General features: G+C 36.6%; 2 protein-coding genes across 4 annotated transcripts in view; both read right to left on the minus strand.

Moving 5' to 3' along the window:
- Positions 1-1,120: 1,120 nt before the first annotated feature.
- On the minus strand, positions 1,121-4,585 carry LOC131979531 (protein FAM237A-like). Its single transcript, XM_059343548.1, has 3 exons — positions 4,464-4,585; positions 3,740-4,094; positions 1,121-1,781 (listed from the first exon to the last, which is right to left on the minus strand). The coding sequence occupies exons 2-3, from the start codon at positions 4,092-4,094 to the stop codon at positions 1,684-1,686; spliced, it is 453 nt and encodes a 150-aa protein (XP_059199531.1). The 5' UTR covers positions 4,464-4,585; the 3' UTR covers positions 1,121-1,683.
- Positions 4,586-9,877: 5,292 nt separating this feature from the next.
- LOC131978802 (disintegrin and metalloproteinase domain-containing protein 23) overlaps positions 9,878-26,583 on the minus strand; it is a 35,070-nt gene continuing 18,364 nt past the window's right edge. For 2 of the 3 annotated variants that reach the window (XM_059342573.1, XM_059342574.1), the window contains exons 12-26: positions 25,683-25,767; positions 25,501-25,588; positions 23,763-23,814; positions 22,739-22,838; positions 22,580-22,651; positions 21,667-21,753; positions 21,504-21,584; positions 20,827-20,877; positions 20,657-20,720; positions 20,430-20,535; positions 19,444-19,563; positions 19,115-19,283; positions 16,222-16,333; positions 14,767-14,857; positions 9,878-11,738 (exon numbers count right to left, since the gene is read on the minus strand). In XM_059342573.1, coding sequence (XP_059198556.1) covers positions 11,693-11,738; positions 14,767-14,857; positions 16,222-16,333; positions 19,115-19,283; positions 19,444-19,563; positions 20,430-20,535; positions 20,657-20,720; positions 20,827-20,877; positions 21,504-21,584; positions 21,667-21,753; positions 22,580-22,651; positions 22,739-22,838; positions 23,763-23,814; positions 25,501-25,588; positions 25,683-25,767 — 1,324 coding nt within the window. In that variant the 3' untranslated portion in view covers positions 9,878-11,692. Of the gene's footprint in view, positions 11,739-14,766; positions 14,858-14,885; positions 15,789-16,221; positions 16,334-19,114; positions 19,284-19,443; positions 19,564-20,429; positions 20,536-20,656; positions 20,721-20,826; positions 20,878-21,503; positions 21,585-21,666; positions 21,754-22,579; positions 22,652-22,738; positions 22,839-23,762; positions 23,815-25,500; positions 25,589-25,682; positions 25,768-26,583 lie in introns of those variants that run through there. The other variant, XM_059342575.1, reaches the window with a different exon arrangement.

Below are 26,583 nucleotides of genomic sequence, written 5' to 3' on the forward strand. Positions count from 1 at the left end.
GTGTGTGATGCAAAAGGCGTGCGAAGGGCTTTGCATGACGGTTCCTGTCGTTGGGTGGGCGTGTCAGATGTGTTATCCAATCAGCAGCGACGTGCATATAAACTTTAACACAACTTTAGTTTGATATTTTCTTATAATTTCATATAGCATGTTGGAATTACTATAGGTGATAGTATGATATTTTAAGCGTCCTTGGGCTTCTTGAAAGGCGCTATATAAATGTAAGTTATTATTATTATTATTTTTATTATTATTATTATCATAAGTAATAATAATAAGTTAATTGATTTGTTTTTATTAATAATTTGATTCACTTATTTATTTTTTCCCTCTATTCTGGTGTCTGATTTTGTTATCTTTTTTGTGAACAACTTTTTTTATTGCTTTTAAAGACAGAACAAGTACAGCAGTCCAATAAAAGTTAAAAAATGAATTATTATTATTATTATTAATAATAATAATAATAATAACAATAATGATAATAATAATAATTAAACAAATAGAAAAAAATAGGAAAAATAAATAAATAAATAATGAAAATAAAAATAAATAATTATTTATTTATGACCCTACTGTATTTATTTATATATTTATATAAAATATATATATTTTTTATTATTTTTTATTTTTTATTTTTTTTATTTGGTAAGTACTAACAATGTGTGAACAGGGATGTATATCTCACTGTTAATATATATATATTGTTGCAGGTATTTCAGAGATAAAAACAAACATTTACATTTTAGTTAGTTACTGTTATTTTGAATGGCACTGACATACATACATACATACATACATACATACATACATACATAAAAAAAGTTAGATATAAAAGATTGGCAGGTGAAATGTTTGTGTTTCCTGATTATTGCTTAAATGTAATGTTCAAATAGTTTATAGAAGTTGCTTAAATTTTCCTAACTTTATCATTTTAACATTGTCACAACCCCTGTGATGATGCTAGCTGCCTTCAATGATGAATCACCTCATTTTAGAAAACATTTTGGCAACGTTCAAACATATTCACTTAAAGCTGAGACCTTGATGTTTCATTTGCTGCTGGTTGGAATATTCTGACATAAATAAAGTCAGAGAAATATGACAGAGAGTGACAACTTGCTGCCATGATACATTAATTTATTAAACTTAAAGTTAACAAACCAACATGTAATCCTACATTGTCACATTAAAAAGTATTTTTATTGTGACATATTACATAGGAACATAACAAAGAAAAACTTTAAATACAGTTCATATGTTTGATAATAATTTAAAACAGTGTGAAAGGTGTATTAAACTGCAGGTAACCATAGCATTAATCCAGTTTTCCTGCAGTGTTACCAGTGAACTCTCAGGGGTGAATGGATTAAGCAAATTATTATTAAAAATGGATAACAATTACCTTTTTCTGTGGGCTCTGATATAAAGCAATCATGCACTTCAAGGTGTCTTAATATAGACAGTGATGGCCCCCACCATCTATTATATTGTTGTTGTTTTTCATCGGGATTCCTTATTGTGCATTTTAATATGTCTACAAAACTTGCTATTGAGAGCCACAGATGTCCTTTAAGTGGGCCTATCTGTGGGGATACTATAGTGAAATATTCTAGTTTTTCAGTGTGTAAGAAAAGATTGATAAACCTGGAGATAATTACAGCTATTTGTGAATTTGTGAATGTGCTATTTGGTCTTCAGGGTCTTGATGTGTCCTCTGGGTCTCACTCTGACACTTAGCCACGCCTGGGGGTTTGCTCCTGAGCTGTTGAATCTGAAGGACACTATAAATGAAAGACACACACACACACACACACACACACACACACCAATGTTATTATCATTAGCGAAAACTAGAATTGAAAAAACATTTTCGTTAACTGAAATAAAAATAAAAACAAGTTTTTTAAAAAACGATATCTAACTGAAACTGTATTGTGTGATTACAAAGCTCACTAAAATTATAGTGAAAATGTCCTTCGTTTTCGTCTTTGTTAACTTTTTTCACACGTAAACCTTTTTGGTTGAAATGAAACCTATGTCATCTATCTGGTTTTATGACTTAATAAACTTATTGGGGCTGAGATGGATCAGACAAAGGAAATAAAGGCAACATTTATTGTGACTTTTTTAAATTTTGCACCCAACAAATACCCCATTACAAAAAAACTAACACTAAAACTAATAAAAACTAAACTAAAACTAAGCATTTTCCAAAAAATAAAAACTAATTAAAACTAGCAAACTCACTCTAAAAACAAATTAAAACTAACTGAATCTGAAAACAAAAAAATCACAACAAAACTAAAACTAAAACCAAAACACTATTATAACCTTGACACACACACGTAAGTAAAGTAGAAATACCACAACAGAAACATACTCTGTTAAAAGTAAGTCATGCATTCAATTTTTTAGCACCAGATTAAAGTCTGCACACTGAAAAAGGTTGAGAATAGTTTATTCTCAAATAAAGAGGCAACATTACGATCTCTAGGATCCCTTTCAGTGTTTTCACTGCTGGTTGTCCACCAGCAGGTGATGGTAACTTATACATTCCCCTCCAGGGATCATTAAAGTTTTATATTGATAAATAAACTAACATCATCATTTATTTGTTGATTATCTTGTATTATTCATCTATGTAACTTCAGTTAAATATAGTGGAAAACGCAAGTATCCATTGTGCAGAATGGAACATTTTAGAATAATATTGTATTATGATTATTGATCTATTAATGTGCAAACATCACTAATGTAGCAGCTGGTAAAGCTGAGGCTAATTGCAATAGCTTTAAAGCCATAGAATACAGAGGAAGATCACTTTAGAATAGAAAAACCCCTGTGCCAGTTAATGTGCTTAGTGGTTATGGCCATTTAGCTGACACTGTATACTCATTAAAACAGTTAATTTTGAATAATGACCAAAAACATAAATGATAATTTATAACAACAACAACAACAACAACAACAACATAATAAAGAAAATTAACAACAAATATATTAATAGTGATATATAAGCAGTTTGATTTAAATGATGGCCAATAACATGTAAATAATAATTAAAAATAATAATAATAAAGAAAATGATATAAGTAGTGATATATAAGCTACAACAGCAAAATTAAAATATAATGTCCAAAAGCATGAAGATAATCAAATTAATGTTAATAATAATAAAAGTAATAAATCTAAAGAAATGAACAGTGGTATAAATAGTGATATATAAGCTAGAGGTTATAAATTTGAATGATATAATGACAAAAAACATGTAAATAATAACATTAACCTTATTAATATTATTAATATTATTATTAATACTACTACTACTACTAATAATAATAATAATAATAATAATAATAAAATAACAGTGGTATAAGTAGTGATATATATATATATATATATATATATATATATATATATATATATATATATATATATATATATATATATATATAATGAATAATAATAATAATAATAATAATAATAACAATAATAAATAAATGATAAAATGACTGAAAACGTAAATAATAATATTAATTTAATTAATGATTAATTAATTAATTATTTAATTGTTATTATTATAATGACAAATAAACATCAGTGATAAAAGAATGAAACATAAGCTTTCACAGTTCATTTTGAATTATATAATGACCAAAAACATGGGGAAACAAGAAAAGAAAGAAAGAAAAAAGCCAGTAACAGGTCCCACATTAAGACAAATTCAATGGACACTTACTGAGCAGGGAGTGGACATGTCTCCGCCCCAGGCCGTGACTCCTGGACAGCACGCAGTCCAGATAGAGGTCCCAGAAGACCCGGGCCAGGTCCCAGAACAGCGCCGTGTGTTTGCTGTTGTCTGACGACCTGAGGAACACCATGAGGTCCCAGAAAGCGGGCACCGTGTCAGCGATCCTCGGGGAGCGCATCTCCAGCAGCAGAGCCGAGGAGGAGTCCCAGCACTGCGGGTTGGACCGGTGGGCCGTCAGGGGGTCCACCTGGTGAGCCGGCTTCTGGCCCTGCAGCGGCGCGGCACACATGCAGCTCAGCACAAACACTGTGGCCGCAAGTATGTTCAGGAGCACTGGGACCATCTGCACAGCACGCAACACAGGTCAGAGTTTACTGATAATATTGATTAAGCCACATTGTTTTAGCAGCTCATTACGACATTAAAAAACTTCTTACAAAACATTTTTTAAGTATACCCATTAAGATTATGCAAAGTAGAAGACATACGCTTAAGCATTTCAGACGGTGACATATGCAAACATAAACTGGCCTAGTAATTTCTATTTTTAAATTATAGACTAATAATTTACCCTACAATCACCAGTTTTAATAGTTATCACTTATTTTTGCAAATCCAAACATGCAGTTTCTATAGGATCAAATAAAGCCAAATAATAATAATAAAAACGCTTAAATAAAGAGCAGCAATAAAAAAAATGAAATGTGCTTACCACGAAAGCTGGGCCGACTAACAAGACTATAGTGTTGATTGGAGTTTGGAAAATATCTGTCGGGTCTTAATCGACGTCAGTGCCTCCCTCCTTTGCAAGCAGTGAGTTCAACCGGTTTTTAAACTGAGACTCTTCATCATGTTCATGTTATTATCTTTTCAATATTACTTTGTTTGTTTTTAGTCATGGGCATCATGTTTGACCAGCTTCGTCTGTATTTATTTTTTTTAAATATCTTTGTTGCATTATTTTCTAATTAGGCTATTAATTAATTAATTAATTTGCATTTATGTGCATTGTGGAATAAGTGCAAAACTAACTGCTGAATTGCTCCTTGAAAGTATTCAAATTATCAATAATATTATATTATTGTAATATTATGTTATTGTTGTAAAATAAAGGACATGTCTGTGGTGTGTTTAGCACACACTGAATAAGGATGTCTCTTTCAGCTCATAAATGATCAATACTTTTAGGTGAAATCTCTCTGTTGGGAGCTTTCCTGCTTTCATAATCTACAAAAAATAATAATATTTGACTAAGAGCAATTTCTTAATTCTGCCTTGTGCAGATTAGTCTACCAGGTGAACTTTTACATCCAGCTGCATTTGACGTTCAAGAAGCAGATTCTGACCATATGAGTGGTCCATTTGATGAAAGAACAGGTTCAGATCTTTATTTTCTCAATTAACTGATTAATATTTTGATCTATAAAACGTTGGAAAATAGTGAAGCCCAAATTGACGCCTTAAAGCAACTACAAGAAACTTTCATTTAATCTGGATTTTGGCGCCCCCTGTGGACAAAAGTGGACGTTATTACACAATCAAATTGGGCGTTATCAGCGGTTAAAAATGGGTGAGTAGGGGTCAGCTCCACCTTCTGGCAGGATGAGAAGGTTGTTATATATCAATTCAATGGTCACTTGCTGAAAAAAAACGGTAATGTCTAGTTGAAAGACCACAGTTTCCTTAGTTCTGTTGGTTATTTAAAAAATGCGAATGGACGTTAAGTGATATCTTCACAAAATAAAAGCGCCGACTTTTGTCTCCACATGGGACACAAACCACGGTCTCCTGGGTGAAAGTCTTGAGTTTGTTTGACCCATCCACCTCAGAAACAACTGTCCTAAGAGCAACTTTTTTATTTTTTATCCTCTGTCATGTCACTCCCACCTTGGTGTTGTTCATAATTATGGCTGCCAAAGGGCATCGCGAAACAACGCATATTAACCCTCCTGTTATGTTCGTTTTTCAGGAACAGCAATAACCAGGGGCATGTTTAACTGTCTAAAAGTGTCAGAAACTAAAAAATCCCAATAAACATGGTTTATATTTAATTAATAACTCCATTTACTAACCATTTCAATCAATATTTAGTACAATGGTGTTCTTTACCTCTCACAGATCATTGTTCAGTTGACAGAAATCACTCTTTTTTTCATAAAACTTGCATGTTAAACCTTTTTTTATGTACATTGAGAAGACCTTCAAACAATATACACAAATTTTACATGACATTGATGTTTTTTAAATTTTGTTTTACATTTAAAAAAAAATTATTTTTCCTGAAAAAATACTTTTTACTAACTATTTTTAAAAAATATTTTAAACTTAAGTGGGTAAATATAGCAGGGGCTGATAATAACCTACTGGCCCGACTAGCCCATACTTATGGGATGATAATTGCTGATTCACTTCCATTCAGTCATCTGATAAACGTAGAATCCTGTGTTAATTGAGAATGTTTCATAACCAGTTAAAAACTGCTTGTTGTTGCTTTTAAAAAGCTTTTTTTAGTGCAATTAACAATCTTAAACCCTTAGGTATTTAATTTACTATAATATAAGAAGGAAGGAAAAGGAAAACCTGCAGGTCCGGACATTTGTTAAGTTAAGTGTGTTAAGTTTGTTAATATACAAATATTTGGTAGTTGCTGGTTGACTTGACTGATTCATCAAGTCATTGTTTCAGCTCTATATATGAACATATGGCATCTGGAATGGCTGCTAGTAATAATTTCTCCTCTCCATGCTGGCTCTAAAGAGGTCTATTCCTACTAAACTGATATAGGAGACAAAAGTTCAACTGAAGCTAATATAAGGCTTCTGCAGTCTGAGCCGAAGGGCTGCTTTTAAACCCTTTGTATTGAGAAAAATATGGAAAAAATATTGCTTTTGTGACCAAAAGTATTATTTTTATGACTACATCTACATTAAGAGCCCTAAGGCAGCATGACATATCGTGCTTAATGTATAGCAAGGACGCAAGTTTTAACTTCACGACAGAAAGCCGGCAGACAAACATAAGCAATCTGCCCTCAAAAACATCTGCTTTCTGTAAAAACAAGCTCAGTGATGAACGGTGTTCCAGAGAGTGGTGCACGAGTTACATTTCTATGCTTTTACTGAAATGTCAGATGCATAGCTCATATCTGAAATGTAATTACCTTCTCAGTGAGAGACCAACGTTAAGTGTACTGGGAAGGTTTCTTACTCACTCATTCATTCTTCTGATGATGCAAAGAAGCAGACTTTACGTCAATTTCCGCTCCAAGTTCTAAATTATAACTTTTTCAATAAATACCATTTTAATATTCGTATTTAATCACAAATTGTGATGTAAGGGTGCTTCTGGACCGGAAGACAGACTGGACGGTGCAAATTATTATTATTAAGTGACAAATTATTGTTTAGTGAGCATGTACTATCAAGGGATGACATTTCCAAGACGGGAGATTTTTTTCCCCCTCTCACTGATTATCCTGGTCATTTACAGTGATTCCCAACCAAAGGCATGTGTACTCCAGGGAATACTTGGGCTACACCTTGGGAGAGTTAACATCTGCTTCAGCTCAAGCTTTTACATTCAACTTTAAATCAAAAACAAGATTGTCATTGGGAGTTTTTAATCTTTTATAGTGATGATAACCAGGGTAGTTTTATGCTATTTCAAGCAGTTGAAGTGCATGTAATGTTGACTATGGAAACTTTCTAACTTTGGTGTTGGAAAGGGTTAGTTTGGATTTACCAAAGTCAAGCAATAACACAACAAAAAACCAGACCAGCAAGTCCCTGTGTTCTGTGAGGTAAATTTATGGTGGCCCTGAGAGCTCACAGCGCTGCAACTTAAGAAAACACATGCAAATACACAAAACACATGCAAATTGAGAAAACATCATCACCAATTTGACAACACAAGCGCAGCATTTAAAAAAAGTGATGCATAGACCAAGACACAACAAAACAAGAAAAAACGATGCAAAAACCACGACACAACAGAAGTGTTTCCAGAGGACACTTAAAAGTGATGCACACGTCTGGACACAAACGTGATATTATCAAGTTAATTCAAGATAATGATAATTTCACAATATAATGTTATAATGTGAAATTATCACGTTATTTTATGATAATGCTATTTTCATGTTTTAACGTGATATATATCGTTAGCACGCTAGCCCGTATCAAACACATTGCAGTTAAACAAATCAAATAAATGAATGATATACGCTTTAGTTGGTCTCTCTCAACGGCTCCGAGTTGGTCTTGTTCTGGCTAGCTATTAGCTAATAGCTAGCAATGATTATTTCAATGTCATAACAATCAAAGTGTGCTAACTGCTAACGTTAGTAGACTTTGATTGTTATGACATTGAAATTATCATTAATGTGTAGTGGTCTATTTGCATCGCTTTTTCTTATTGTGTTGTGTTGTGGTCTTTGCTGTGCATTTTCTAAATGCTGTGCTTGTGTTGTCAAATTGATGAAGATGTTATCTCAATTTGCTTGTGTTTTGTGTATTTACATATTGTAAGCTGCAGCGATGAAAATAATCTTCATAACATTTACACTTAAACTGACCGCCATCTACTGTAGGTAACACACTGACTATGGATAAGCACCCTATAGAACCACACTTCAATAAATCCAAACTATCCATTTAATAAATTAATAAAAGGCCTCTAAGTAAGTAATGACAATGTGAAGTGCAGTAATATATGCACAGGTCAAACATGCATTTTTATTTTATTCTATTCTCTATATAGTCATCATTATATTTCTGCTCTTTTTGTGCAATTTATTGCTCACAGTTTAGAAAAACAGTGTAAGAAAAACATATAAAACCTAAAATTTTCAACCAAAACTTTCCTTTTTACAGTTCCCTCCAACATAGAAAATATTATTTTTCCATTTAACACATCATACGTCTGCTGATATGAAGTTTTCATGCAGCAATGACGGATCCACCAGTGGAACCAGCAAATTATTTTTGCTACATCGGGTATTTTTGTGCAATTTTTTGCTCAGTTTGTTTATCTTCAACACATCTGCAATGCTCTATTTTTTGCCATCTAAAAATACACACCAAAAAAAAAAATTATGTATTTCTTTGAATTGTTTGAGAGATACCTCAACTTTACTCTAAATAAAGAGTAATACTCTTACTCTTTACTCTTTAATATACCTAATTATGTCAGCTAAACCTTTACTTAGTTTACCTAAATGAGAAAAAGACTCAATGTTGCTTTATTTAATGGATAATGTAATGCAAACGTGCCAGTTGACAAATGTTCAAATACGTTGTTGTTAATACCTGCTGTATCAAATTTGATACACACATTTTCAACACGGTTTTACTATAAATTAAGTTATAAAATATTAATTAATTTTACATTACATCAGTCCATTAAATATTTCTATTGAAGTATCAGTAACAATTTGAAAGTTTTTTCTTATCTTAACTTTTTAAAAATTGACAGAAATATTCTTGAAAAATGACATGTGGGTCACTGATTGACAGCGGCCATATTGGATGTCTCCAGTGGAGGCCCTCAAGTCCATTAATAACTGATCCCTAGTGGATTATCCAGGTACTGCATGTATCTGATTGTACACGTCAGGTTTTCAGGAAAAAAATATGATACTGATGATGTAGAGGTCTCAAAAACTTGTGCATCAAATACGATACATTCGGCTTTATAGGATTTATGACTTTTTCTTAGTTATTAAAAGGTGCTATATAAAGTTATTTTTATGTTTTCTACACTTAGTCATAAAGCTAAGATGTAACTTGAGGTTTGTATCATTTACATTTAGTCATTTAGCAGACGCTTTTATCCAAAGCAACATACAGAAAAAGGGAAACAATTAAGTGCAGCAATAAGTGCTAGTGACGATTCTTTAAGGAGTAGAGTTGTCATTTGGTGCTAGGAGAGAAGGTCCTCTTTGAAGAGTTGGGTCTTCAGGATCTGTTTTAAAGGTAGAGAGGGACGCTCCTGCTCTGGCAAGTCAGCTTCACTGAGTTGCTGTGTTAAATTTCCAATCATATTCTGTACTATAACTGTGATACTAAAGGAGATTTAAAAAAATCAGTTCAGTGATGATTTGGCAGGAAAAACACAGAACCGCAAAGATAAAATTTGTCAGTAGTTTATTCATCGGTCCAACTGTACATGATGCAGTGAGAGAGGGACACCAGATGATGAGTAACATGGAGGATTACAACGATGCCAGTGCTATGGCAGCACCTGGAACACACCAACTATCAGCTGGACTGGAAATAATAGCCCTGCACAAGGAAACTGTTCAGGCCTCAATATGTACAGGCACCATACAGTGTGTTTGTGTACGTGTGTGTGTGTTTGTGTGTCTGTGTGTGAGATTAAAAATATCAGACCGGATGAAAAACACACAAAAATGATTTTCAGTTCCACAAATGTAAAAGGGTGCTCTCTCGCTTTTCATTGGAAATATTAATTCATTCTTTTTTTTCCTCTTTTTTTCGTCCATTCATAGTTTGAGTACGTTGAAGCGAAGTGAAACGAGACGTGGGAGTGGCCAAATACAAAAAGATTAGCTGATTAGCAGAAGGTTTTTGTAATTCCATGTCTACATCAATATCATTATTACCCATACGTTTGTGCAATATCTATCTTTGCATAGTAAATAAAAGTTAAATGTTTTTTGTTGTTGACATGCACCTATCTTTTGTAGCATATTTTTCTTGCGGATTCTGGGGACTCCCATATAGAATTATAAGCCCACTATAGTGTTGCATGCAGCGTTACCAGTAGAGCTGAACTTGATTTCTACTTAGAGTTTATGAGAGCAAAAAGGTTAAGCCAGTATAGTGGGTGTTGATGAGGACTGTTACGTGTAGACCTGGCTGGACGGGTGAGCGCCTGCATGGACAGACTTCATGCCCTCAGCAGTGGGAGAGGCACCACTGGCTGCAGACAGAGGGGAAAGTGCTCTGTGTGCAACAACATCCATATGTTCAGGTGATTGGTTCTTTGGCTTTTGAGTCACTGTTGAAGATACTTCAGAGGGGGAGGGAGGGGGAGGGGGGCTCTTGTTACGTTAAATCTGACGTGATATCAGTCTGAATCCATCTAGAACCGACATGCGTCTCCTCGACCACCGTAGCTGCTCTGTCTGCTTACCCTTTGACTTCCGTCAGACAATCGCAGGAGGCTGTGCAGCGCGTGATGACAATTTTGGCCTGATTTTTCTCAATAACATTGCCAAAAACACCCGCTATACAACATGCTAAGAATAAAAAACAAAAGCAATTGATGTTCTGGTAAAATATGCTGTTAATTCCCAACCTGAACTCCTTATTTATGTACAGTTTTGTGTGTGTGCATTCACTATGTGGTCTGCACTGCCCTTATGGGTCCTCACATGCAGCCTCCGTAATCCTCTACAGCACCTAAAACGTGAACTATAGGAGCTTTAACAGGCTTTCCACTGGGTTTGGTTTTTAACGATCTCCTGCATGAGATAATTCAGCTTTTTTTCTCTTTGTTTTTATTTTTTTGCAGTATATTTGTAGCTTTCGTAGCCATGCAGAGCCCGGAAGAGAGGGCTCTTCATGCCAGGGGGCCAGCAAGCAGCACGCTTTTGTGCGGATAATCATGCCAGGTGAGAGAGTGGTGTGGATTCCGCCTGAACGCCTGTGCACTGGCACTAAAGGATGGAAGAGGAGCTGTCACTCTAGAGATCAGGGTGGGGGGGTGGGGGGTGGGGGTTTGTTACATGGGTGAGGTGGAGTTGAAAAGGCTGCATTTTCTAAAGTCACTACGATGGAATTTGTTAAAATGTCCACTATGTCTTTTTCAAGTAAATCTAATGCCAAAGATCAGCAGCAATAAGTGCAGTCCAGCTTTCAGGTAGCCAACTAAGGAAGCCTTGGAGGAGTCCGTCTCTGATTGCCATCTCTCCCTGGGTTAAATGGCTGTGGCGTTGGGGTCGTATCGCCGTTTCTTCACATTTCTTACGTGGAGACAAGAAACAGGAGTCAGTGTGTGTCATGATCACATGTGTAACACAGCTAGTGCAACCTGGACAAGCAACCACACTCATCTCTTCAGTTTACGTGTATACTCAAAATGCCACAAACAATTCTTTAACCATTGTTATATTCAAGAGCGGAAAATAAAAATGGTATCCATGGTTGTATCATTATTTGAGGACTTCAGGATTGAAATGCTGAAGACACTGAAGTGAGGAAAGGCGAGTCCATGTTGAGCCAGTTTGGCCTTGTCTGCAAAGAGGCAGTGAGGTATTTATATTCACAAACCTAAATGTAGAAAACATACAAGACCTTCATCTTTTTAAAGACCCTGAGCATGGGCTAGAAGTGACCCGAACGACTTAAAAAGTGACTAGAAAAGAGCTAATGGATAAATTTTGAAGGTCTGTGAATATAAATGTCCTCCGTTGTCCTCTTGCATACAATTGCCAACTGGGTTGTTGCGTGCAACATCAGTTTACAAGGTGAAGAAGTGTAGGAGACATGTCTCATTACCAGTTTGGATGGGAAAGACATTAGTTTCACTCAAAACATCTGGGAGGAAAGAGCTAAAATAAAATATACTCTATAGAGGAGGGAGAGAGGAGACAACCACATAAACAACCACAGCAGCAGCAGCAACAATAACTACTACCACCACAACAGTGGGACAACAACGAAGACGACAACAGGAGTGATGCATAACCTCCCCGTACTGTGGCTTGTTGTGGGGCTTCTATCACTCTGTCATGCACCTGTTCCAATAGTAGGCCAGTTGAAGGTGGCACTATTGCTGTGCGTGGTTCATGCAGTGCAATGCGCTGTGTCTGTACCAGGTCTGTGAAGCAGGCAGCAATGGCAGCTGGTGTGGGCGGGGTCCGAGAGTCCTGCTCTGCGCTACGGCGGCCGTCTTAGGTGGGTGTGGCCAGCCATGGCACAAAGGCTGCGGCCAACAAAAAGGGTCCTGGCTTCTCTGTCTCTCTGTCTCTGTGTCTGTCTCTCTGTCGCTCTCACCACTCCACTCAAAGTCTCAAACCTCAAACAGTAACGGACTGAGAAAAAGATCATGGAGGTGATGAGAGCACGACAACCCTGGACCAAATCACTGCGCGTTTGGCTCAGCCTTTGTGCAATGAACTGACCTCCTCCAAATCAACAAGTCAACATGCAGAAATGTGTCTTATTCATTTTTTTTCTTTTTTTTTCTCCTTTGTTTTGGTGATCATGATGCTTTGCTATCTGGCATGCTTTGGTGGCTGCAGGATTGTATTTCTCAGTTATTTCTTAGGTCTATTTAACGGTGGCCCTGAGAGCTCAGTGCACTGGAAATTTAGAAAACACATGCAAATAGATAAACACAAGCAAATGAGGAACCATCTTCACCAGAGGACTCTACAAGGTGATGCACACGCCTGGGAGGCGCTTTTTGTTGCCATGGTTTCTACCTAAAAGTTTCCATTTGGATTTTTTATTCTTGCAGTGTTTCTTCTAAATGCATTTTTAAAAATTTGTGTGTAAATCATTTTACATCAGAGATGACACAATCCCCCCCCCCCCAAAAAACCCCACACAAAATAAAAAAAAATACCCAAAACATCTGAAAAACAGTAGGATGAAGTTTAACCTATTAACTACTACCGGCTACATATTTGTACATCTCATGTCGTATTGTTTCCTGTTTGCTTGAAACATTATCACATTTCTGATCAATCATATATAAATCAGTCAATTTTACATAATGTACACATCTACCTTAATCAGAAACTACACGGTCGCCCATAAAGTTGGAATAAAATATTTTTCACCTTATTTCCTGAAATTATTGTGACAATGTATTTTATTCTTGACAGATAAAATGTATCTTTTAAAAACTTTATTGATCAATCTCTATAATATCACAATGGAAATGAAAACACAATTACTGAAGAATTGTGTCTGAAAAACAAAATTATTCCAACTTTATGGGCAACCATGTATAATTTCCAAGCATTTTTTTTTTTCATAGTTTCTTGAATTGATTTATAGCTTAATCTCATCGTCCAGCTTGATTGCAGACTTTCTCACAACTGTTTTTAGCTTTGGTCGTTTATAGTATAATAGTACTTTACTAATTTATTTTTCTTGTCTATTATCTGTATTTTGAATTTCTATTTCTGTACTGTTTGTAAATGTATTTGTCACTGTAAATAAGGGAAACCTCAGTGCCTTACAAGCTTAAATAAAGTGTTAGATATGCATCACTCTCTCTAAATCTAGAGCAAATTCCTTTTTAAAATGAAAATGTCCTCTTAAATCATAATATCCTATCTTAAAGCTGTACGTCTGGTGAAATTGATGCTTTTATGTGTGAAAATGTTTTCTAAATGCTGCGCTTGTTGTCAAGTTGGTGAAGATGTTCCCTCACTTGACTGTGTTGTGTCCATTTGCATGTGTTTTCTTAATTTGCAGTGAGTTGAGCTCTCAGGTCCACCGTACTATTTAGATTAAGATGTGTAACACCCCTGTTGCTCAAGACAGCAGGCTAATCAGCGGTATATTGAAACTTATTAATCTACTGTACGATAAAGTACATTTCCTGGCTACACAGAGATATGTTAGCGGCCTATCTTTGGATTTCAGAGGGGAAACAAAGTTTCAGCTTATAAATACAAGCATACCCAAGCCTTTTTTAATTACTTAGCGATAAAAAATATTCTTTCCCCTCTGTTATCAGAACTAAACATGCATGTCAAGCATTGAGCTCTGCCCGTCCAATCAGTTTGAGGTTCTGCTACAGATCAACAGACGACCCCCACATGGAGCCCAGAGTCTCTCCAAATCACCCTTTAACACATCTCAATAACAACAACACTGGATGAAGTCGAGCAGTTCAGATATATGTGTTCGGCATGCGTTTGTGTTTTGACCACCCTGGGGTCCATATTCTGTAGCAGGAGCTCAAACCCTGGTGTCTAGAAGCAGCAGGGATGCTAGAGTTAGAGCAGGAGAGGCATGCGGCGTGTTGCTTACTTAAAGCCCCATCCAGTCCCCCCCAGCACTATGGCAGCCACAAGGATGGCTCCGGCGATGGAGCCTATTATTAGATTGGTGGCACTAGGACCTGTAAAGGGTTATGGGGAAAAAGACATGAGTTTCTATACTCACTTACTGTATAAATAACATGTAACTATACAATGACGATTTCACATGGAACAGAAAACATAACCATAAGTACTGTTACAGTAAAATGACTGAATCTGAATGTATTTGCATGCCCCCTTTAGTGTGTTACACGAAGATAATGAGTTCCTGGGAACGTTTACATTTATCTGGTGTCAGTTGAGGTAGTGATTACAGTAACAGTGGTTTGTCTGTTAAGGTTGTGCAGAAGACTCGACCCTGGGTATCCATCACTATTAATTAAACAGAGATTGACAGGTGATATGTATATGTGGTCTGCAGTATGAGCAGTTGAAAATGTTTTTAGGGGTCCCAGTCACCACACAGCCTACCACTGACTGACAAGCCAGGTCACTAACTGGACACTTCTCAGGACTGTTTTCCGTCTAAATGCCCCACATGCCCCAGAAAGGAGAGGATCACAGGAGCAATCACATAACGACTAAGAATAAGAGAAAGAAAAGGGACAAGAAGGAGAAGAAGAAGAAGAAGAGGAGGAGGGAGGATGAAGAAAGAGGCTTGTCGTAATGGAGGACAACAGGAAGTGGCAGGAGAGGAGGAGGAGGAGGAGGAGGAGGAGAGGGAGGAGGAGGAATCCATCAATCAATCACACAACACTGAAAACATCCAATCACATGACAATTATATGGTCATCACCAACACACAAGAAAACACAAAGCCACCGGGACGCACACACGGGCTCAGGCCGGCTCACGAGACCGCCCGCACACTGAGGCACCACTATGAGAGGAAGAGCTGTGAAAGGGTCAAAGATGCTTACTCTATTCCCCACCCTGTGCCTCCAAAAATCACCCCCAGGGCCAGAATGGTCCCTGCTACTGCCCCTATCAGCCTGTTAGTGGCCACGCTCACTGTGCAGAGGGAAAAGGAGCATTATTACCACCCTGTCAAAAACAAACAGCAGGCGTCTGCCTCAGAGTCATGGATGAAGTGACACGGTTCCCTCTGTGACGCTTCCCAATCCCCCTTAACCTCCACCCGTCCGTCCCCGCTGTGGTCAAAGTATCAGGTGTACAGCTGAACTGTGTGCTCATTTCATCTGCTGAAACTAAACAAATTTATGTTCTCCTTCAGTTGGACTTTTTACATGGAAAGTCTTCACGACCCACCTGTGAAACTGCGTGCTGACTCAGATCTAACAGTGTGACTGAGAATGAAAATGCAATATTGTAGAAAAACAGTTTATAAGTCAGTGTGAATCTTGGCTAAATTAAATCAGTGCAAATAAACACGTGTGTTATCCATTCTATTAGACGGCAGAGGTTGAAAGAGGTGGAAACCGACCCTTGGGTCCTTCGTCCTGAGTGGCCTCAGGCTCTCTAGGCGGGTCAGGCATGCTACAGTCTGTCCCCGCCCAGGTGGTGTCGCAGGTGCACGTGGCTTCATTGTTGCACACCTGTACGGACAGACAGAGACAGATGAGGTGACGAGGGGAGTGTAAGAGCTGCAAATAAATGTGCTGACACAATGGGAAACATTTGGGCAGCAATTTCCATTGTTCATCCACAGATTACATAGAGACACTGTAAAAACGTGGTGAAGATTAGTGCAGGGTGATCCATGCCGTTAGCAAAGTTACAGCTAGCTGGCTAACTTAGCTTAGCTTACAGTTAGCTAGTTGCAGCCCTTGCCTTGCACCACTTGGTTTAAAACAACCATTAGTTACACATTAAATTACAGTTATATAACATTATTTATTGCTGGAAAAAATCAACACAGTGTGTCACGATACATAAGTTGCAGTAAAAAATAAGTAATTTCGCAATATGGCCGACAAACAAGTTACAGCTAGCTGGCTAACTTAGCTTAGCTTACAGTTAGCTAGTTGCAACCCTTGATTGCACCGCTCTTAGTTAAAACAACCATTAGTCACACATTATATTACACTTATAGTACATTATTAATTGCTGGAAAGAAAAACACTGTTTGTCACAATGCATAAGTTGCAGTCAAAAAGAAGTAATTTGGCAATATAGCCGACTAACAAATCCTCTCAGATAGTATTTTTGCAAGCTGTAAGGTTAGCTGGTCTGCATAAACAAATAAAGGACCAGTGGTGGAATGTAACTAAGTACATTTACTTAACTACTGTACTTAAGAACAATTTTGAGGTACGTCTACTTTACTTGAGTGTTTCCATTATATCTAACGTTATACTTCTACTCCACTACATTTTGAGGCAAATATTGTACTTTTTACTTCACTACGTTTACCAACCTACCTAAAGTAATAACAGTATATTAAATAGTAAAATTTTGAGGTAAATGTACTTGATTATTTTAATTTTATGTAACTTTATACTTCACTACATTTTAAGGTAAATATTGTACTTTTTACTCCACTACATTTAGCTCACAGCTTTAGTTACTTTTGACAAGAAAATCATGATAAATTAAAAGTGATAAGATGTTTCTTTTAATTAAACCTCATAACAGTATATTAAATAGTTAAAATGAGCCAATATTTACAAAATCAAAACGCTGCTTGCATAATTGCATCAATACAAATTGTGTAATAATATATTTAGAATATATATTACAATCTGAGTGGGTCCATTCTGCATAATGAATACTTTTACTTGTGATAATTTAAGTACATTTTGATGCTGATACTTGTACTTTACTTAACTTTCTTAAGTAAGTTTAGAATGCAGGACTTAGACTTGTAGTGGAGTAATTTCACAGTGTGGTTTTAGTATTTTCACCTAAGTAAGGGATCTGAATACTTTTTCCACCACTGAAAAGGACCCTCCATGAATTGAATGACCTGCTGATGAGAGTCACATTCCTAAAGCCTCATCTCACATAGCCAGACCAATCTCCACAGCACTGTGTCAGTCTGGCTTCGGCCTATTATCATTCCTGGAAAACCATCTGGCTTTCGCTCGGCTGGTGTTAACCCCAGATGCAGTGACGTTGCTCTTGAAAAATAAACACACAAAAAAAGGTGAAGATATTGAAACGGGAGGAAAATTCTTGGACTCTTTGTGGTGGCGGGTGCCAGTTGTTTGTTGAAGTTAGTGGACCCCATTTCTAAGCTAACGTTAGCGTTGCAAAGAGTTGGTGCTGTAGGGAAGCTGAGAAGAGGCACTCAGAAGCCCAGAAATGTCCCAACCAGGCAGCAACCTCCGGGTCTGAGCTTGGAGGCAAACCAGTAAGTGCTTTAAGCTGCATTCTACCGAAAATTCCAGTAGGGGGTGCTAAGTTTGGCTGCAAAAACATTTCTGTCCATTCATTTCAATGCAAAATGAGAAAACTTTTCACTTGATTTATTACCTCTGATTTTTTTTTTAGGACAACATTATGGTCTCAATCGCTAGTAAAAAATCTTCTTCAAGACAATTTGATGTTAATAGTTCAAATAATGGCCCCATTTAGAAGAAAATAGAAGATAAAGAATCATATGATTTGGGGCGGGGCTACCTTTGATTGACAGGTCACTAACAAGGCGAGCCGTCATCAGGAGAGAAGCAGAACAATGCGTATCCACGGCAACGTGTCTATAAAGTTATATATAACGTTATATAGATATAAAAAAGGATTTTTACCGATTTGGTCTCATAACTTTGACCCTTTCACACAGTATTTTCACTTTAGTGAGTCACTGTTCAGTTTTCTGAGGTAAGTAATACATTTTGTTTTTGTTTTTTTGCTAGCGAAAAAAGAACATTCCAGTTAATGCTCCTGTTAATGCTAACATGGATTAGCAGCGGCTTCTGTCAGTCAGGTTGAGGTGTAGAGAGGCGTGTAGTCAGTGATCAGATCCCTCTCGCTCCTCCACAGTCCAAATATGGTCTGCTACCCGTTTCCGAAAATGGCGATGGCGATGGCGACACAAGATGGCGACGAGTGTAACGCTGAACTCGATGCTTCCAACGGGCCACAAACCAATGGGTGATGTCATGGTGACTACGTCCATTATTTATATACAGTCTCTGGTCCCAACCCAGGTCTTTAACATAGAAATCAGTCCAGCGACTGTTATGGGCAACCTAGAAAGTCTCATTAGGGCGAGTTTTTAAGGTCCAATAACAGTTAATTGGCAAAACAAGGTGACTTATACATGTAATTCTTCACATTGTACAATTGCTCTTCGTGGTCTAGCAAGGCTTAACAGGATGTATTATACAGGCATCACTCAGAGTGTAAATGTAGGGAGAGTTTAGAGCAGGACTCACCCCATGGGCAGAGCACACCTGTCCATTAGGTCCACTCGGGCAGGTGCTCATGTTGAGTGACTGGATGGGCAGACACTTGCGGTCAAGGCACATCATCGACGGCCCACAGGGAGTCCCATCCTCCACGTAGCCTAAATCAGTATCATCATCCAAAAGGACATGGCCACCACTGTGAGGACAGGTTGCAGCGAGGGAGAGGAGGAGAAAGATAAGGACAGAGGGACGGTGAGGAGAGGCGGAGGGAGCAAAAACTCACATGTGGAGAATTAAAGTGAAAATGTCAAGAACAGGACATGAGCATGTTGTGGTGTATAGAAACACATGTTGACCTGCAGTCTACCAGTCTGCCTTGATGGTTGAAGGAGGCAGGCGTGACTTCTCCTTTCATCATGCCGATGCGTGGAGTGCGGCCAATGTTGGAACACAAAAGGTAACCGCAGAACACATCGCTGAAAAAAACGAGAGAGAGAAGTCTGTACAATCATCCACTTCTCATGTCTTCCTTCATCTATCATCACTTTTGAATCACTTTTCATCCAGTCTAAACACATCTGGTACAGTTATTTAACCATTTAATTTTTGTTTGAAATATTTCATTATATTTAATAATAATTCATACAACATTTTACCTTCTGTTTACCTGTTTTCTTAATAATGATTTTGGTTATTATCAAGAAAACGTTAATCAAAATTAAAAGCATTAAAATTCACAATAAATTGAAGAAAACAAGGGTGGTCTAATAATTTTTTCCATGACTGTATATGTCTTATTTTTTATATTCTTATTTATTTTCTCTGCTGTCTTCTATATCTATGTGTCTGTATCTAGCTGCTGTGACAACTAAATTTCCCCAATGTGGGATAAATAAAGTCATATCTTATATTATATCTTATCTTATCTCTTAAATTATTGTGTAAAGCACTTTGAATTGCCTTGTTGCTGAAATGTGCTATATATATAAACTTGCCTTGCCTTTAAATGTCCCTGTAAAGCACTTTGAGGAATGATTTTAAATGGAAATGTGAATGTAAATCAATAAATAAACTTGAGTCTCATCAAAGTAACTCATTAAATATGTTTGTCAGTTTGTGGAAATCATCCCTCAGGACAACATTCCTGTAAACAATGAGCTCTCTGTTGCCCTCTCTTGGTTGGCTTAAAAAACAACATGAATCTCTTTTGTTAGTTACAAAAGAAAATCAGGAAAAACCCAAGCCCTGCCTCTATGGAGAAACATAACAAGTGCTGCCGTTGTGCTCACATGTATGGAGAAAATGCCATGGTTAATTGCATTTATCTCCCTTTGATACTCACTGTTTGCTACACTGGAGCCATTTTTCTCCATCCTTTCCACAGTTGCCCTTCTCTGTGCCCTCCGTGTTCAGCTTCTCGTAGCAGAACTTCTCGGAGCCTCCGGCCTCTGAGAGGAAGAGAGGACGCGTGAACTGCATAACACCGGCTACAGCAAGTCTCTATTCATGCAGCGTCTGTTTATGATAATACTCTAATAAAAACATGAGCCAAAGGAATATTAATCTTACTTGACCCCCAGATGTATTTACACTGGTTTTCCCTGGTCTTGCACTCTCCGTTGTAGCAGCGGCCCTTCAGACAGAAAGAACATAAAAAGGTAAATATATTCTCATTCAGCTGCTCCCAAACTGCTGTTCATGATGCATGACTTCTCTTCTTCTATGTTTGGTCTGCGTACCTGGTTTACCTGGCACAGGTAGCCATCTTGTTTATGAAGATTGGGAGGGCACTGCAAACACAAACCCAGCACTTCTTTTTAACCATGCACATTATCTTAAACATGCAAAGAATTAAAAGTTTGAAATTAGGGCTTGGCGATATATCGATATAAAAAATATATCGATATATTTTTTAATGTGATATGGAATTAGATCATATTGCATATATCCATTTATTGTTACATTTTTTTTCCTTTTTTTATATATATAAATTCTGCCCTTACTAGGGTTTGTCATATTAAGTTCTTTTTTAATGTTTGTTTTTCTTTTCTCATATAAATATATTTATTTTAGGAAAAGATTGGCCTATTTTATTTCATAGGCTACTTTTATTTTTAAAGATATTGTTTTATTTAAAGGTACACTTTATGGAGCTTTGATTTTTTTTTAAAAAGGTGCTCCTGTAATACAGTATTTATGTTCAGGTAAATAAACGGTTTCAATAAAACTACTTGTGAAATGTCACATTTGGCTTTGACTTTGACTGAACATTTGCTCTCACTTTGCGCTAAAAATATCGGGATATAAATTGTATATCAATATTCAGCCTAAATATATATCGGGATATAACTTTTGGTCCATATCGCCCAGCCCTATTGGAAATCGAAACAAATGTGTCAGTGCAACAGAAGAACACCTGTCCAGAGTCTCCAGAGCACGTCTCTGAGATGTCACAGTCGTTCACAGCGTAGCGACAACTGTAACCTCGTGGATAAAACTGGCAGGAAAAGAAGATTAAAGTTAGTGGTATAAATAAATATTCTGTGCTGTGAAACTTTTAGAAAAGACCAAACTCATACCAAACATGTGTTATTGCAGCACGGGCCGTCACTGCAGTGCGCCCCGTTGGCGAGGGAACACTTCTTACAGCATTCCTTGTAGCACTCCTGAAAACAAACAGAGGAATCTGAGCAAACAGAGCACAACAAACAGACCGTACATTCTCCAGTAAAAGAGGCTCACCGCCAGTGGTGGAAAGTAACTAAGTACATTTACTCAAGTATTGTACTTAAGTACAGTTTTGAGGTACACTGCAAAAAAGGGGTGTCTAAAAACAAGATAAAAACACTAAATCTGAGGGAAACTATCTTGCTGCATGGACAGATAATTTCACTTGACAAGATTTCTTGAATTAAGATTCTTAAATCTAGAAATAAGCATGTTGAACACTTAAAAAAAAGAAATTAACTCTTAAAACAAGATAAATTATCTAACACTTGGTTAGAACCAAATCATTTGCAGTGTACTTGTACTTAACTTGAATTTTTCCATTTTGTGTAACTTTATACTTCTACTCCACTACATTTTGAGGCAAATATTGTACTTTTACTACACTAGATTTAGCTGACAGCTTTAGTTACTTTTCAGGTCAATATTTAACACAAAAATATGATAGTAAAGTGATTAAAGTGACATTTGTTTAAATTAAACTTCAAAACAGTAAGTGTTAAGAATATAATGCTTTTATGCATACATAATGCATCATAATAATCATCCAATAATATATATGGAATATATATAACAATCTGCCTTCTGCATAACAAGTACTTTTACTTTTGATACTTTCAGTACATTTTGATGCTGATACTTTTGTACTTTTACTTAATAAGTTTTCAATGCAGGACTTTTATTTGTAGTGGAGTAATTTTACAGTGTTGTATCAGTACTTCTACTTAAGTAAGAGATCTGAATACTTCTTCCACCACTGCTCACCGCTCTCGCTCCACAGTCGCACTCCTCTCCCACTTCCACGAATCCATTACCGCATTCTGTCGCCTCGAACAGCTAGCAGGAGAAAACAGGAGGGTGTGAGGCGTCGAGTGGACATGTGAGATTTGTGACAGTTCAGGGTCAGAGTTGTGAGCGTCTTACCTTTGTCGGCCTATTAAACAGACAAGAGCCTCCACCTTTCAAAAGGAACTCCTTGTAGTCTGTGATGCTGCATTTGGAGAATTTCCGTGGGTGCTGCACCCTGAGGAGAGAAAATACGAGGTGATAATTAACAAGAACTGTAAGTGTCGGCCAATGATGGTGGTGCCTTGGGTCTACCCTGTCTCGCGAAAAATTACATTCCCATACGATGAAACTGCATTCTCAACACACTGCAACCTTGTCCTCAATTCAGCAAAGCCCAGAAACTACACTGCAAACTATTCGGTTCTTACCAAGATAAAAGAAAAACTTAGATTTAGAAGTGTTAGATAATTTATCTTGTTTTAAGAGTAATTTCTTTTTTTTTTAAGTCTTCAACATGCTTATTTCTAGATTTAAGAATCTTAATTCAAGAAATCTTGTCAAATGAAATGATCTGTCCATGCAGCAAGTTAATTTCCCTCAGGTTTAGTGTTTTTATCCTGTTTTTAGACACCCATTTTTTGCACTGTAAGAAACAAAATAAAAATGGAAGCAGACAAAAACAAAACAGTAGGTGTGTGAACAGTACAATTAACACTCTAGAAGTGTGTTAAAATATTGGCATTGTATAAAACTAGTGGGTGGCAACTGTGATAGGTTGTTCGGGGTGAAATAACATTGCAAAAATTGGGTATCACTGGAAATCTGACACTTTTGTGGTTTCAATTAACCCAGTTTTATTCATGTGTGATGTGAGTCCCCATAGTAGGATTCCTTGACCTTCCTGTATAAAATGACCAGTTGTGGCCTCTAGGATTATCTCATCCTCATGCAATTTTACAACCACAAACTAGAGACCTGGAGCATTCAGGGGATGTATGTCTATGTCCCTGGCATATTGGAAATAAGGGGGTTTCTTAGCAACTTCCAGAAGAGAAGTGCCTGCCACCAAATTGCCAAAAATGCCATTCTTACATAAGTCTCCATATGTCAAAGGTTTTCTATTCATGTGTGTGTGTCTCAGGGGTATGCTGGACATTACCCAGTGTCCTCCATTATGCATCCAGTCCACGTGTCAACACAACCACATTCCTCTGCAAACAAGACAAAGAAGACAAAAAACAAAACAATAGAAACAGACAGTGAGAGAGATGTAAAGAAAGAAAAGGACAACTATTCAAATCAAATATGTGAACATGGTTATTCTGCTTCAGAATCGGCATTAATCGGCGGATTTAACTCCTGATCTCCAAAGCTTTCAGCATAATCATTTCTATTTTGACATATTCATCGTCTCTTCTCAAGTTCGGCCAGTTTTGGGACCATAAAAATAATTTCTTTGATGGTCGAGCTTCAAACATGGCAGCTGTTCGACTTTGACTTTGCCTCGTTAGTCACTGTGATCTTAAAACTTACGGCATAAATCATCCTTCTCGAGCCCGACGAAAACTAAATCTACTTTTGAACCACTTTTTTCTGACACAGTCAGAGCATCTGACTCTCCATCTGTCACTCCTGGCACAGAGAACAGTTGACAAGAGACAGTTTGTTCCAGTCGAAAGGCATCTTTTTGTTTTATAGGTGCCATCTCTTTAAAGGGAATTTTAGTGAAAAACAGTTCCAAAATGGACCCTATTTTCACATGTTTCTGTGTTGAAATAACTAATGGGGACAATCATTTTTTTATTGGTCCAGTATTGAACAGAGTACTTAGCTGGGGGCAATAGCACATAGAAAAGTACATATTTTCACATGTAGATAACATTACATTAAGGCAAAATAATTACTTATAGGATACGACACAAAACACAAAAAGAACGTATTATCCAAATTACGAGCAGAGGAATCTAGCCATGCCAAAAGTTTTAGTTTACTTGCTAAAGTTTTAAGATTTAAGCTGTCATGCCAAAGCAATGGAGGGTAATATAATTTCTGATGCTCAAAGCAAAAAAAAACAACAACCCAAAAAACACCATGTATCTTCTCTGACGGCTGTTTTAATGGGAACTACTTTACTCCAAACATTAAAAAAGGAAAAAAGGAAATAACCAAAGTCTCAGTGCATGGTATCTCAAAACCTCAGCAAATTAAATTACATTTTTTTTGTCCAAAGTAGGGCTGGACGATATATTGATATTAAAAATATATCAATATATTTTTAAATGTGATATGGAATTGGACCATATGGCATATATCAATATAGTTATTAAAAAAAAAAAAAACTTTATATATAAATGCCGCCCTCACTAGGGTTTCTCATATTTAGTTCTTTTGTAATGTTTGTTATTCTTTTCTCATATAAATATATTTTTTTAAGAAAAAGATTAGCCTATTTTATTTCATAGGCTATTTTCATTTAAGGTATTTTTTATTTAAATGTGCACTTTGTGGAGCTATTATGTTTTACAGTATATATGTTGACTTAAATAAACAGTTCCAATAAAACTACTTGTGACATGCCATATTTGGCTTTGACTTTGACTGAACACCTGCTCTCAATCTGAGATAAAAAATATCGGGAAATATATCGTATATCTATATTCAGCCTAAATAAATCAGGATATGACTTTTGGTCCATATCGCCCAGCCCTACTCCAAAGTAACTTTTACTAAAACTACATCTACATGGCTAAATACAACAAGGGGTAAAAGAAAAAATATGTTTTTGTGATTTGAATAATCTGAACGTTGTGCTGCTGGTTCTGAATAGCCTCCCTTCCTTATAATCCCTTGATTTTACTGATGTTGTCTAGAGATAACAACGTGTGCTTCATGTATACTTCTCTTGGATGCCGGGTCCCACTGCATGCCCAGGTTCTGACCCAGGCTCTGGGACAGAGATCCCGCCATGGCCCAGGTGGTGCCGTACTGTGGACACAGCAGAGAGAGTACATTATTCACCTGCGGTGGCTGTGTGAGTGATGCAGAGTGATGTTTAGATGTGTTAGACAGCAAATCTGACCTCATTGACCCCGACTCCTCGGCTCGTAGAACACATGCCTCCAAAGTATCCTGCGCTGCTTCTACGGTAGTGGAAGGTCACATTTCTGCAAGAGTGATGGGAGACAAAGAGGCAGACATGAACAACTGATGAAAGATAAAAACATCACAGAGGATTAGATCTGTCAAAAAGTGAACCTGGCCCAATATCTTATATAAATATTTACTTCTGAAGACACAGTGATGTTTTTGTTACATACAGAGAAAATATTCTGAGAAAGCATGGATCAGGCTGGACAGAAATGATATCAAACTAAGATCTTGGTAATTTTATGCAGCATTGCAGCCTACACACTTTGAGGTGTGAGTGTTTGTATTAACACCATTTAGTTTGAGTATTCTGCTATGCATGTTTGTAATTTTATATTCAAACAAAATACGGTTTTGTTAGAGAAAAATATAATAATTGAAAACTCTTTCTAGTAAGTAAACATCCACATGTTTTATACAAAGTATAAAATAGTAAATAACAAAATACAAGGAAATGCTAGAAACTTAAAAGAATACCTAAATATTGCAAATCATGCTAAAATATTGGCTTAAATCTACAGTCATGGAAAAAATTATTAGGCCCTTGTTTTCTTCAATTTTTTGTTCATTTTAATGCCATTAAAACATTTAATGCATTTGTTTGGACAAATATAATGATAACAACAAAAATAGCTCATAAGAGTGTAATTTAAGAGCTGATATCTAGACATTTTCCATGTTTTTGTTGATAATAACCAAAATCATTATAAAGAAACCACGGAAAATGTCTATATATCAGCTCTTAAATTAAACTTATGAGCTAATTTTGTTGTTATCATTATATTTGTCCAAACAAATGCACCTTTAGGCATTAGAATGAAAAAGAAATTGAA

The sequence above is a fragment of the Centropristis striata genome, chromosome 10 (genome assembly GCF_030273125.1).
Source record: "Centropristis striata isolate RG_2023a ecotype Rhode Island chromosome 10, C.striata_1.0, whole genome shotgun sequence".
Taxonomy (NCBI): Eukaryota; Metazoa; Chordata; class Actinopteri; order Perciformes; family Serranidae; genus Centropristis; species Centropristis striata.